Below are 15,196 nucleotides of genomic sequence, written 5' to 3' on the forward strand. Positions count from 1 at the left end.
ACATTGATTTTTAAGGTATTAATAATTAAACAACCAAATTTCATTGTAAAATTCATCAATGAAGACACACATAAACTTCAAAATCATACACATAATCTCATATAAGTTCATGGATGGACAGAAAAATTTAAGATTGACTAATAACAAGTAGTAATAATAATAAAGAATTGGTGAATCTGAGGTGATTGGGTAAAGAAATCGTCAAATTTTTTTTTAAAGAAACATGGACAAGCAACTTTGAGAGGGAGGAGACTTGAACCCTCGACCTCTACCTCTGACGAAGAACAAGAGTCGAATACCAACTCTCCATTGCAAAGGAGGTACAAAAACGACACTTTCGAAAAGGGCGAAAACAAGGACTTCTTCACCCAATAGACTTCAGTAAGCTAGTGAATTATACAGCATAGTACCTTGTTGCTAATTGTCACCTCATCATGAAGGGAAGTAGTCACAGCATATCTCTAGCAAGCCTCAAAGGTTTGTCTTCCGAGTATCCCTGATCGATACTTGGCAGCTTGAGCAAGTGATGTTCTGACCCTTCCTCGTCACTATCCTCCATTGCTAATGAAACAACTGATTGTGACCCATCATCTGAAAAATAGCAACATTTTCCAATGGATTCAATTGTAGTGTTATGTTCTAAACCATTTGCTTTTTATGGTAGTGATTGATCAAATATTAGTTAATTTCCGAGAATCATTGCATTATGAACAAGAACTTAATACTTACCTGAGTTTTCTGGATGGTTTGAGAAGTGATCAAGTGATGTGACAGGAATGGTTTCAGGAAACAGGCAGTTGCAGAAAGAACCTGAAATTTTGAAAAGTATCAATTAAACTGAGATGTAGTAACACTTGTAAGGGCTAGAGATTTGAGTTGAAAAAAGTAGATACCTAGTCTGGCAAGGCGATTTACCCATCCGGGGATAGGTTTCCCAAGCAAGCGCCTGCAAACATCATCAGTAAAATGGTTGCAGTTCTTGGAAATTAAGTGATAAGTATCCCCATGGTAATTTACAGCAAGGTCCTCTACGAACAAACGGAACTCAGACCGGGACATGTTGGTGCTGCCCAACCACACAGTGCGTCTGTAAATAAAGCCAGGGCAGCTTTTCGGTTCCACCTCAAACACACCACTGGTTGGATAATCATGCGCTCCAAAGGCATACTCCATGCCAAATGCTGTTTCATTAACAAAACATTAGCAAGTTTCCAAAATTATACTCAATTTTGATAGATGGAGTGCTCGGGTAAGACAATTTTGTTCTTATTTCATTATGACACACCACCAAGCAAACATTAAAAGAAGTTCAGTTGAAAATCGCATTATTTTAACATGGAAATGACAGTTGAAGGTGAGGTCGAGGCCAAGTTTTCCAGACATTTGAGACTCAAGAGTTATATTTGTCACATTAAGATGGTAGCAGGTATTTAAAAGGAAATTAACTAAATGCTTGAATAGCATCATTATTCTTTTCCATGCAGCTCAAGATAAATGAAGAAACATATTTTATATATGCAAATATAAAGATAAACATAAATATATAAAAAGGATGCATAATTAGTACCATCTGCCATGTCAAGGTTAGAGTAGAATTTATTAAATAATGCAATTATAGGTGCAGAATAACAGACAACAAAACCTTAAAGCCTAGGCGCACGTGCGTGTGCGTGCGCACGCGCGCACACACACACAAAAAAAGGATCTAAGCAGCTTTTTCCTCAACAAAGACCAAACGTGTCATAAGATCTCATTAAAAAAACAGAAAAAAGAAGGAAAAGGTCTTAGCATGTCTGTTAAACTACAAAACTGAACCAAAATTTCTGTGAAAAAAACCTAACATTCTAGACATATTCATTCTATTGTGGCTATGAGTAAAATGCTCACCTCGTAATGAGACATGCCAATCTTACACCACTCTAAATTTCAATGGAGATACATTCCTGCATTCAATTATCTAAAGGACATTGCTTACACCAAATATCATCTTCGCTTTATAAACCCAATTCATTAGAAAGTCACACATCGCATATGAATCATCCTTCCCCACAAAACTCCTAATTGTTATCCTATGAATTTAGAACTGTAACAAATAAACTTTATCAAAATCTTTTCCTTCCTTGATCCAGGAAAAAAATAGGTAAATGGTCATCTACACATAATCTCCAGACCTTAAATCTTGTTCTTGTTAGAGTGTTAGCTTAGGCATGATTTTTTCTGCTTAATAGTATCCCTTTGTCGATAAATTGTTTTCTTTCACATTTCTTCTCTTGAGAAATATTATCTAAACCACTAATGAGCGATCAATCACACCAAAGAAGTCTAAGATCTTGAAATGCATCTATCTTAACCTACAACAACCATGAGACAAAGAACTCAAATTTTCCAATAAAATCTTGGTATATTAATATAAAACAGATACAATTATCAAATCAACGACCGTGAATCCCAAGAATTACTCCAATTTAGCGTTCAAAGGGACAAAATTGAACAGATTGCTGGAATTTCTCAGACAACAACAATGTAGCACCAACATCAAAAATTCCAACATTCAAATCACGTCAAGAAGCAACTCAAACAATAATTGTATAAAATAACAATGCAAATGAGGAATTCACCTTCAATCCCTGAATGAAAGATCCCAAGGCCGAACCAATAAAGATAGTTGTTAATGGTAGTGAGATCATAGACATTCAAATAGAGATGGGTCGTCGTCCTCCCACTATCACCATCGCCATTGCTCACTTCCTTCATCGAGAAAAAGAAGAAAAAAAAAAAAACTCGGATTCAAAGAAGAAAGCGAACCCTAGTTTGCCGGCAAGCCAAGAAAGGCTTCAAATCCAGCATGAGAAAGAATGAGAGAGATCGAAGAATCAAGAGAGAAGCAAAGGGATCGAAGGTTCAAGTGGAAACCCTAGATTGAAAGAGAGTGATGGATATCTGGTTCGAAAGAAGAAGAAGAGAAAGGATTAAACTTCGCCATTAATACATATTATACAGAGCATGCGCATGTAAAGTAAAGGCTTTGAATAGTTTCAAATCTTGGTAACTTTTTTGTATTTATATATATATCTATATACCTTTATAAAATTTACTATTATTATTATTATTATTTTTTATTTTTAGAAATTATATTTATAGCTTTTTATAAAATAATTTATATTTAAAATGTATTTAGCCAAATGGTATTAATTCTGAATTTAACTCTTGTTTGACACAGTAATAATTATAGATCCTCAATTGTGAATACAGGCTTGCTATCTAAATCTCATATCACTAGGTGAGGGTGTATAGGTTAGATAATTTATTTCTGACCTGTAATAATATACTTGATGTAAATCCTATGAATATGTTTCCATGCTAGTTAATATGGAACCGAGACGAAACTCATTTAGAGCCATGGATAAATTATGATATTTGTTTTAGTATATAATTAGTTATCATAGAACCGTGTATATGGATCATCACTGATATAAATCTCCCTGGATTTAATTTACAAGGCAAAAATGTGTTTTTGTTGTGAACTAATGCAACAACTCAGTATTAACTGCTACATACAAATATATATATTTGAAGAAAATTCCCATTGTTCAATTTATATTAAAGAAAAATTTTATAAGATTATATGTGTAATTGCTTTCCTATTTCTATGATAATATTTACAACTTTACCAACAATGATTTGGTACAAATGGTAAAAATTAGGTACCTCTTCTCAGCAAACCAATAGAATAACATCGCGCACACACCCAAAAGAAAACAAAAAAACTTGGCCTAAACCTCACCTCACCTCATAAAACAAAAACTACAAATATTTTTAGAGCCAATTTGTTTGAAAGTCAATTGAAAACAAATCCCCTCTATAATGAGTTACAAAAATTTTAAATACAACAATTGTGAAGGGCCATTTTTTTTCTAATATAAATATTAAAGGATTGAAGGATTCTTTTTTTATCTTTTAAACCTTATTGTTATCTACTTTTTTATTAATATTAAAAAACCAAATATAGATGATTTCAAAATAATATACATTAATATTATATTCATATTGAAATATATATCAAATTACGTTGGTGATAATACAAAATTCTGTTGTTGTTAGTATTGAATTTTGTTGGTGATAATACAAAATTCTTTTAGTGATAATACAAAATTTAGTTGGTGATGATATCGAATTTCGTTGGTAATAATGAAAAATTTCCATTAGTGATAGTATCAAATTCCGTCAGTGATAATACAAAATTCCGTTGATAATAATAGAAAATTCCATTGTGATAATATTTGTGATAATACAAAATTTCCTTGGTGATAGCATTGAATTCCGTTGGTGATAATGCAAAATTTGGTGATAATATCAAATTCCGTTGGTGATAATAAAAATTCTGTTGATAATAGTATCCAATTCCATCGATCATAATACAAAATTTCTTTGGTGATAACTTTGATTTTTTTTTTTTAAATTATACTTAGAGTTTTTTTTTTTTTGGAGTTCTTATATTTGACATCAAAGGTCTCTTGTGATAAAACAGTAAAGGAAACGTTATAGTTCATTGAATCCTTTCTTTCCAACATTTTACACACACACCACAAACACATCATAAGCATATATTAATATGCCACATTTTTTGTGGGCCCAAGCCCAATGGGTTGACTTGCGCAAGTTTGAAGAGTGGTTCCAATGACCCATAACATGGTTAATGACACGGGGTTATCAATCAGAGTATAACCCGTGCGGCACTCGCCCTACACGAATGGCTTGTTGCCAAGAAAATAAACCCAAGGAAGGCTAAGTCGCAACAACTTAGGCAAGCCTCTCTTCTAAGAGCCCGCCGGCCCCTATTCCCACTAAGAGAATTCTCTCTTAAGAGAAGAGAGGAGAAAAGAGAAGTGAGAAATGAGAAGTGAGAGATGCTCATCAAAGGAGAAATGGGGCTCCTTATATAGCCATAAGAATGGCATCTTGGCCAAGGAGAAAGAGAAGGCCGAATTCCCATGAATTCCATGGCCGAAGGAAAGGAGACGAAGTGTGTTCCCCATCCAATGGCTATAGGCCGAATAACCGGAGTCCGTCAACACTATGTGCTTCCCACTCTTGTTTCTCATCTGTCCACAACGCCAGATAATCGCTGCGCATCCGCCCCGGATATCTCGATAGACGTCCCTACTAATCGAGAGACAGTCTCCGCCCGTACGCGTCTGCTCATACGGATGATGAACGATATCTCCTAAGTCTTGCCAGTTGAGCGGGTCGCTACGCCGCTCTCGGTCATGAAACTAGATCATGTCCGAGTAAAAATATCCGACCGTACAGAGATGCTGAAAAACGGTCTAAGGGAATGGAATAACCACTCCCGGCTTCTCCTGACCTTGTCACTCCCATGCCAAGGGTGTGACGCCAAAGCCCTATTACAGTTAACTATAAAAATATTCATCTCATGAAGAATCTAACATGTCACTTGCATAGTCCATGAAATAATTCAACATTCTATCACTTAGGCTAACATAATTGAAACATAAATCCTTTCTTAATAATATGCATATCCAAATTAATCATATATAACCAAATATATTGATAGGATGCAAATGCCATATATAATTAGGCTCTAATTTTCTGAAAGCATGATAAAAAAACATCAATATGGATTCAAAATGAATTTCATCATTTTGTAACTTAGTAGAAACACAGAGATAATTAATATCACAAACAACGAAAAATATCAATAATATGCATGTATCACTCAAAATCTGAACAATCCTCACAAACATTCTAAAGAATAGTAAACTCCCACTAAACAAAAGAGATTAGGCTCCTAACAAATAACTCTTAACATCTATATACTTTAAGAGAGAGAATGTCACGCCCCGACCCGCAGACCCAACACATGACATACGGCTACAACAACCGAAGGGAGGACAAGCCCCTTCTCAACCTTGAATTATCATAAGGCTAACATGTTTCCTGTTCTCAAAACAATTCTCAAATCACTGAAAACCAATGCTAAACAAAATTATAATATGAAAGATATAACAGTATTATAAAATCTTAATACTGTATAACAATATAGAGAATAAATATTTTTCAAGAAAATAATAACAAGAACACTACAACCCTAGTGGATCCATCCTAGAACTGGCCAAACACCATAAGTCTTAAGCCTAGTAACCCTAAGGACCAGCACTTGAAACAAAAAAAATAAGAAGAGGAGAGTATGAGTAACATGGTTACTCGGTGAGTGGGGTGAAAGCAGTTGGAAAACTCATAAATACCAACAAATACATAATATAAAGCTCAAATTTGTATACATATATAGCAAATAGAGTTCAAGACGTGTAGAAAATTTAAACTTTGGGCTAGCTAACAAAATCATTTCCAAACTTAGCCGTGGTCGCGACTAAGTTAGGAACGGCAAAGGTTATTTCTTTTACTTTAATAAAATATTTGCTCACCTTGGCGTTGCCCGCTGGGGTACTTGTGTGGTGACTTTGGGCACCCAGTACCGCATATCATTTAGGTTCTCTACAAGTCTCCTGAAAGAGCGAATTCAACGGAGTTTTCCACACCACCCCAACTAGGTCTGCCCATGGATACTCTTTTACTGTAGTAAGTATCGGAGCTTGGCTCCATGTCACCATCAAAACCATAAATCCATTATACTGCTCACATGGCCAATATATGTATCATCAAAATATGCCAAAATTTCAACAAGATTGCATAAATTTCCACATAGACATGCCCACAATGTAAATATAAGTTTCAACATGAAACAATATTCTTTCTCTCAAAGATCAGAGCCACTTGTATTCAACATTTAAATACACATTTCAAGAACAAGGCTTTTGTAAGCACAAGTAAATGCACACTCGCAAGCTTTCAATGAAATTATTTAAGATCAAAATAACAATTTCAAGAATCAGAAATAATCCTTTCAACAAGCTCAATAAAACTTTCAGACCAATACTAGAAACAAACCAAATAAAATGAATAGCATGAAATCATCAACTCTTATATAATAACAGTTCAAGAGGTTAAACAGAGTAAACATGCCATAAATCATTTAATATAGAGATCAACAAAATAATGTCTAAATAGTTTTTACAACAAAACACGTACATTATACAAAATAAAATGACCAATGGGAGTAGATTCATCCTACCATAATAATATAAGTCTAGTCAAGCAAAAACGTCAAAGTCCTTCTATCAAACTCCAATCATAATAAATAACCCACATTTAACATCAACATTATGATCATAACCACAAACACACAAATTAGGATTTAAATCTCATAACCCAATCACACTGTCTCTCTTTAGGGGTCATCCGGTCATTCAACGACTTCTTACTCGAATTAATACTGAAATATTGTCATACTTGAATAGATTATAGCCAGAGTGACATAAACAAACTTGAACTTAACTATTCCTGGAAACCTTCAAGTATAAATAATCCATCGACTCTTCAAAAATCCATAATCTAGCTTTCTCTAGGCTTAAAGCCATAGATTCACATAACAAATATGAATATTAACTTGCCCTAACATTATAGAAGTTAAATGGTAGAATGCCCATATTAGTCCCTATACTCTTTTCACTTTGCCCTTTTAGTCCTCCTATTTCAATTTAAGCCCTTTTAATCCCTCAACTCTTTGAATGAGTGCAATCAAGTCCCTCATATACACTTTGAATATACCAATTACTAATTTTTATTGCTCATATATTCTATGAATCATATAAAAAATAAAGAATATAATTTGTATTATTTTCCTGAATTGTGTATATTACAATGATTATTATGGATGAATTATGTAGTATATTAATTATTTTTATGATTAGAACAGTATTAGAGGACTTGATTTCACTCATTCAAAGAGTAGAGGGATTGAAAGAGTTTAAATTGAAGTAGGAGGACTAAAAGGTCAAAATTAAATAAGTACAGAGACTAACATGGGTATTCTACCAAGTTAAATCAATCCAAAATTCAATTCCCAACACAAGAATTGAAGGAGTTTATCCAGTGCTACAGTATCATACAGGTTGTATGGTGCCCTCATGCGGGCTCGTATGGTCCCCAGGACACTCCATGCAAGCTGCATGCACCCGCATGCTACCCACATGGCACTGGGAGATTTCAAACTTCACCAACCTCACCTCTAAGCGACCTCAAAACCCTTCTTGAAGTATTATGAGCATAAAATTTTGTAAAACTCCTTTAGAATCATCGAATCCATGGAGATGTACATCCCAACATCTTTAATTTCCTCAATACTTATAACTTAACTAACTTCCTTTACTCAATTTACTAAATTCAACCATAAATTTTTTTACATCTATAACTCTCAAAGACCCATCAATTACTCTAAAACATAACATCTCCATTGCTATAGCATATACACATTTTCTTCCTCTACTCTTTTTAGCTCATTCACAAAATCACAAATACATCCATGCATTTCCTTCCAAATCTCCTTTCAAAGAACACCATTTTATACAACTCCCATACCTTCCAAGTTTGTCAACATATACAATGTGCCAAACCTCAAACATCCGATGACAACACTTTGCATTCACATCCACCCTAACACACCTCCACTCCATTAACATCATTCTTATTTTAACATCATTTCTCACAATCCTTTGGTTATTGTTTAGATTAAATACTCGAGCATTTCATCAAACATCTAATATGTATTAACAAAATCTCCGCACATTACAATCACCCTATCTAATACATGAGATCCATTTAATTCTCCCACAAAGATCACAATAAGCCTAGCTCCTAAATGTCTTCAATTGTCATAAACCAAATTAACATCAAGTAAGGAGTTTATAATACAACACATAATAAATCTTGGCAAACAGAATAATAAGGTGTCAAAATAAATATATAAACTAAACCTTGAATATCAAATGAAATCAAACATAAATTCATGGAGATCTCCCCATTAAACATGGTATGATACTCCAATAAAACAAAACAAGAATTCCAACAATATCATGCCAAATCAACAGTAAACAAAACCAATAAATCATATAGAAATCAAAAGAAGATCGATAAGGGTTCGGTTAACCCACTCACAAACTTGGCGAGCCACCCTACTCTGGTGTTAACTCTCCACCGGTCTTTTACCCTTGGTTGATGTCTTGCCTCCTAAAATAAGTCAAGTTAACAATGGATCAATCCCCGAAGAAATCTCAAAACAAGAAGGAGGAAAACCTCCTCAAGATGGAATGCAAGCTCCTAAGGTTTACAAAGCACCTCCTCCCAAGGGTTCTACAAAGTTCAACCTCTCTCAACACTCAAAGCCAAAGAGAATGGGAAAGAAACCCTAGATATGGGCTCGATGCTACATTAACCCTAGTTTGGAAGATTCATCGAAATGAAAAAGAGAAAAGAATGAGAGAAACTTAAAGAAGGGGGGGAGGGAGGGCAAGAAAGAGGAATGAAAAACTCTAGAAAAAGATATTTTTATAACTCAAGGCTCGAGGGGTCCATGCGGCCCACATATTTGCTCGCATGGCTCTTCAGCCATGCCCAAGCGGGCTCTAAATGCCCATATGGTAGCCATATGACCTCTCTTTGGGTCTAAACACTTCCAAAAACACCCAAGCAAGAGATATACGCGAGAGGACGGGTCGAAAACAAGGTAGGGAGTAGAAAAGGTCGGAATATCATAATTGTGAAGAGAAACAATGATAAAAAATAACTATGAGTGGCTTTGTGGGCATGTGCATGTTAGTCACATGTTGACTTATGTTATATAGATATATTAGCATATATTATTATGTTAGTATATAAGGATATATTAGCATATATTATTATGTTAGTATATAAGGATATATTAGCATATAATATATGCTAATAAGATTATCTCTCATTGGGTTGGGGATGAGATATATATAAGTCAGGATTTTCTTATTGTTTTCTTCTTGAGACGATCTTGAGAGTTGTTCAAGCCATCAGAGATATTCTTCATAGTGGATTTCAATTCCCGACCCCCGTGGAGACGTAGGCAAGAGTGCCGAACTCCACGTAATTACTGTATCGTGGTTTGTGTATGTTTTTCTTTCTTTCTCTATTATAGCTCTATCTTTGCATGTGTTTTGGAGACTAACCTTGACAGGTTATTGGGGCATCTACGGGTGTGTTAGTGCTTCCGAAAGGGGTCTTAAGTGAAGCCTTAAGTCCCCCCAACAATTGGTATCAAAGATAGGTTTATAGCTTGGGTAAATTTCTGCACACAAGGTATTCGACAAAATTCCTGAAAGATGTTTTCACTTAGTAATGCTAAGGTTGGGAAGTATGAGATTGAGAAGTTCAATGGGAAGAACGATTTCTCCTATTGGAAGATGCAAATGAAGAATTTGTTGATATCACAAAAACTACACAAGGCACTTTTGGGGAAGGAAAAGAAACCCAAAGAAATGAGTGATGAAGATTGGGAAGATCTTGATATGGAGGCACGCGCAGCTATCATTTTGTGTTTGGATAGGGATGTCGCCTTCTTGGTGAATGACGAGGCGACAGAGGCTAGCGTGTGGTTGAAATTAGAGTCCAATTTCATGACCAAAACCTTGACAAATCGTATCTACTTGAAGGCCAAGTTGTACACTTGCAAAATGGATGAAGGAACTTCAATTCGGGATCACATAAGCAAGTTTGAAAGGATAGTTTCAAATTTGAAGGAAGTGGAGGTCAAAGTAGAGAATGAAGATCAAGCTATCCTTTTGCTACTTTCTTTGCCACCATCATTTGAGAACCTTGTACAAACATTGATGCTTGTGGGTGAGATACTCTCTATGAACGATGTTAGAACATCACTCTTATCTGATGATCTTCGGAAGATGGCTACAGGTGGAAGAGTGGACAAAGAGCAAGCATAAGGATTGTTTATAAGGGGAAGGTCAAATGAAAGGGGAAAGGTGCAAAGAGGAAAATCAAGATCAAAGTCAAGACCCATTGCAAAAGTAGTATGCTACAATTGCGGAGAGCTTGGGCATTATAAGGCTGATTGTTCCAATAAGAAAGTAAATTGGAGGAAGAAGAACAACAAAAATAACAAGGGAAAACAGGTCAAAGAAGAAGCAAGTTATGCTTCAGATGAGGACAATGATGAATGCTTCATGGCCAATCAAGGTGAAGACATTTCTGGGAAATGGATGCTTGATTCGGGTTGCTCTTATCACATGTGTCCAAATAGGAAGTGGTTTACAACCTATGAGAACATTGATGGTGGTAATGTATTGATGGGCAATGATCATGCTTGCAAAACAGTTGGGCTTGGTTCAATTAGAATCAAGATGCATGATGGGATTATCAGAACCTTGACAAATGTAAGGCATGTTCCAGATTTGAGGAAGAACTTGATTTCACTTGGTGTATTGGAATCCAATGGGTGCAAGATTGTGGCCCACAAGGGAATTCTAAAAGTTGTTCGAGGCTCCATGGTGGTGATGAAGGGTGTTTGTCATGGTAATCTATATGCTTTGTTGGGTATGACAATCACAGATAATGCAGATGATTGGGATTTCCAAAAAGCGAGAACTCTATCGATTGTACTAAACTTTGGCACATGCGTCTTGGACATATGTCAGAAAAGGGTTTAACTCTACTTGGAAAGGAAGGTTTGTTGAAGAACATGGAGAAACCTTGCATGGACTTTTGTGAGCACTGTGTGTATGAGAAGGCACACCGAGCCAAGTTCACAATAAGCAAGCACAAGAGTAGAAGACTATTAGACTATGTGCACACGGACGTATGGGGGCCGGCTAAAGTTGCTTCAAAAGGGGGTTCCAGATATTTTGTCTCATTTATTGATGATTACTCAAGATATGCTTGGGTATATTTTTACGAAACATAAGAATGAAGTATTTGAGACATTCAAGCTGTGGAGAGCAATGGTTGAGAGCATGCAGTGTAGAAAGTTGAAGACAATCAGGTCAGATAATAGTACAGAGTACACTGAAGGTGTCTTCAAGGAATTTTGTGATCAAGAGGGTATTGTTCGACACTGGATAGTTAGGAATACACCACAGCAGAATGGGGTTGCAGAGAGGCTGAACCGTACATTACTTGAGAGAGCAAGATGTATAAGATCTAATTCTGGTTTGGGCAGAGAATGGTGGGCAGAATCAGTGGCAACAGCATGCTATATAGTGAACAGAGCTCCACATTCCACCCTTGATGGTGACACACCCTACAGACTATGGTCAGGAGAACATGCAGACTATAATGTTCTTAGAATTTTCGGTTGTACAGCTTACTATCATGTGAAAGAGAATAAGCTTGATCCTAGAGCCAAGAAGGCAATTTTCTTGGGATATGCAAAAGGAGTGAAAGGCTATCGCCTTTGGTGTATGGAAGATTCAAAGTTTATAATCAGCAGGGATGTTACTTTTGATGAGAATTCCATATTAGCTTTGCCTAAATCTATGAAGCCTCTTGATGGTGATGGTGATGAGTTAACAACTAACACCCAAGTGGTGGAGATTGATGGATCTGAAGACCAACCATGCCCTAGCCATGTTCATGAGAATTGTGTTGTAAATAAACATAAGGAGGTTCATAAACAGAATACACAAACACTACAGTAGCAGAAAACAGAGTCTTTGGCTACTACTAGGTCAAAGAGGCAAGTTAAAATGGTTCAGAAGTTTGGGTCAGATGAACCTCTGAAACACTATGGAGAGGTAAATTTGGTTGAGTATGCACTCTCGGTGGAGAATGATGAGCCAGTCACTTTTAAGCAAGCTATCCAAGATGAGAATAGTGAGAGATGGTTGGTTGCAATGGAGGAAGAGATGGAATCTCTTCGGAAAAACCAAACATGGGAAGTTGTCCCGTTGCCCATTGGTAAGCATGCTATAGGTTGTAAGTGGGTGTACAAGAAAAAGGAAGATTCATCTAAGTCTTGTGGCACAAGGTACAAGGCAAGACTAGTTGCCAAGGGATTTGCACAGAAAGAAGGGGTGGACTACAATGAGATATTTTCTCCCGTAGTGAAGCACACCTCTATCCGTGTATTGTTGAGTTTGGTAGCTCATGGTGATCTTCTTACACCTCTATCCGTGTATTTTCTCCCGTAGTGAAGCACACCTCTATCTGTGTATTGTTGAGTTTGATGTTAAGACGACCTTCTTACACGGTGACTTAGATGAGGAAATTTATATGCATCGGCCAGAAGGGTACAAACTCAAAGGAAAAGATAATCATGTTTGCCGCTTGAGGAAATCACTTTATGGTTTGAAGCAGTCGCCTCGACAGTGGTACAAGCGCTTTGATACTTTTATGCTCAAGAAGGGTTACTCCAGAAGCAAGTATGATTGTTGTGTTTACTTTCGTAAGCTTTGTGGTGATGCATATATCTATCTCCTATTGTACGTGGATGACATGCTCATTGCTAGCAAGAGCAAGGTGGAGATAGATAGGTTAAAGTCTCAACTCAGTAAGGAGTTTGAGATGAAGGATATGGGCGCCAAGAAAATACTGGGTATGGAGATCAAAAGAGAGGTCAAGCCGTAAGCTATTTCTACATCGGAAGGGTTACCTTGAGAAAGTAATATCACAGCTTTGAAATGCAAGATGCTAGCGGTGGTGACTCCATTGGCCCCACATTTTCGACTCTCTAGTAAGCTATCTCCCACAATTGATGAAGAAAAAAAGAACACATGGCTCGTGTTCCTTATGCTTGTGCAGTAGGCAGTCTAATGTATGCGATGGTATGTACACGTCCAGATATTTCACAGGCAGTCAGTGTGGTTAGCAGATTCATGGCAAATCCGGGAAGGCTTCACTGGGAAGCAAAGTGAAATGGATTCCGAGGTACTTGAAGGGTACCATTAGCATGGGTTTGTGTTTTGGTGGAGAAAGATGTCGCTTGAGTGGGTTTGTGGACTCGGGATTATGCAAGTGATCTAAATAGACGGCGATCCACTACTGGTTATGTATTTCGGATATTTAGTGCTCCAGTTAGTTGGCGATCAGTGTTACAAGCCACAGTGGCACTATCTACCACAGAGGCTGAGTATATGGCCGTGGCAGAAGGAGTGAAATAAGCTTTGTGGTTATGGGGTTTGTTAGATGATTTGGGGATTGAGCAAGGCACAGTGGACTTGGGATGTGACGATCGAGTGCAATTCATTTTGGCTAGAAATCGGGTGCACCATGCTCGTACTCAAGCATATCGATGTCCGGTATCATTTTTGTGCGGGATGTAATAGAGGAAGGCTCTATCTCCCTTCATCGAAGGTGCACACCGAGTGACAATCCTCGGGACTATATTCACCAAAGTTGTTCCAAGGAGCAAGTTTCAACATTGTTTGAACTTGCTCAATCTTAATTTATGCTAATAAGGGGAATTTTGGGGTTGGGAATCGACTATTTGAGTTTGGTGAAGATGTTCTATCTTAATGGTCTCAGCATGAAGAAATCCTTGTTCATTCCACATTTGGTATCAAATGAGAAACGAGGTGGAGAATTGTGAAGAGAAACAATGATAAGAAATAACTGAGTGGCTTTGTGGGCATGTGCATGTTAGTCACATGTTGACTTATGTTATATAAATATATTAGCATATATTATTATGTTAGTATATAAGGATATATTAGCATATAATATATGCTAATAAGATTATCTCTCATTGAGTTGGGGATGAGATATATATAAGTCAGGATTTTCTTATTGTTTTCTTCTTGAGACGAGCTTGAGAGTTGTTCAAACCATCAGAGATATTCTTCATAGTGGATTTCAATTTCCGACCCCCGTGGAGACGTAGGCAAGAGTGCCGAATTCCACGTAATTACTGTGTCGTGGTTTGTGTGTGTTTTTCTTTCTTTCTCTATTATAGCTCTATCTTTGCATGTGTTTTGGAGACTAACCTTGACAGGTTATTGGGACATCTACGGGTGTGTTAGTGCTTCCGAAAGGGGTCTTAAGTGAAGCCTTAAGTCCCCCCAACAATAATGAAACCCTCCTTGTGTTCCTGAAGAGAGATAATGCGTGCTACGGAATTATGACAATGTTATTTCAACGACCTCAAAATGGAGCCCATAACTCTTAATGATGAAATGAAATTCCATAGCCACATTGCCTAACATGTTGTCTCACAACATGCCACATATTCTGCCTATTTGATTGAAGATGTTATAAGTGTCTGTCTTACACTTTTCCAAAAAAATGCTCCCTGCTATCACAAACAATA

At 36.7% G+C, this 15,196-nt stretch overlaps 1 protein-coding gene across 1 annotated transcript; it reads right to left on the reverse strand.

Annotated features, from left to right (window-relative positions):
* Positions 1 to 63: 63 nt before the first annotated feature.
* On the reverse strand, positions 64 to 3,000 carry LOC120279032 (deSI-like protein At4g17486). Its single transcript, XM_039285869.1, has 4 exons — positions 2,619 to 3,000; positions 894 to 1,181; positions 730 to 810; positions 64 to 591 (listed from the first exon to the last, which is right to left on the reverse strand). Exons 1-4 carry the CDS (start codon positions 2,752 to 2,754, stop codon positions 449 to 451), a joined length of 648 nt encoding a protein of 215 aa, XP_039141803.1. The 5' UTR covers positions 2,755 to 3,000; the 3' UTR covers positions 64 to 448.
* Positions 3,001 to 15,196: the final 12,196 nt, after the last annotated feature.

Source organism: Dioscorea cayenensis, chromosome 16, assembly GCF_009730915.1.
Source record: "Dioscorea cayenensis subsp. rotundata cultivar TDr96_F1 chromosome 16, TDr96_F1_v2_PseudoChromosome.rev07_lg8_w22 25.fasta, whole genome shotgun sequence".
Lineage (NCBI taxonomy): Eukaryota > Viridiplantae > Streptophyta > Magnoliopsida > Dioscoreales > Dioscoreaceae > Dioscorea > Dioscorea cayenensis.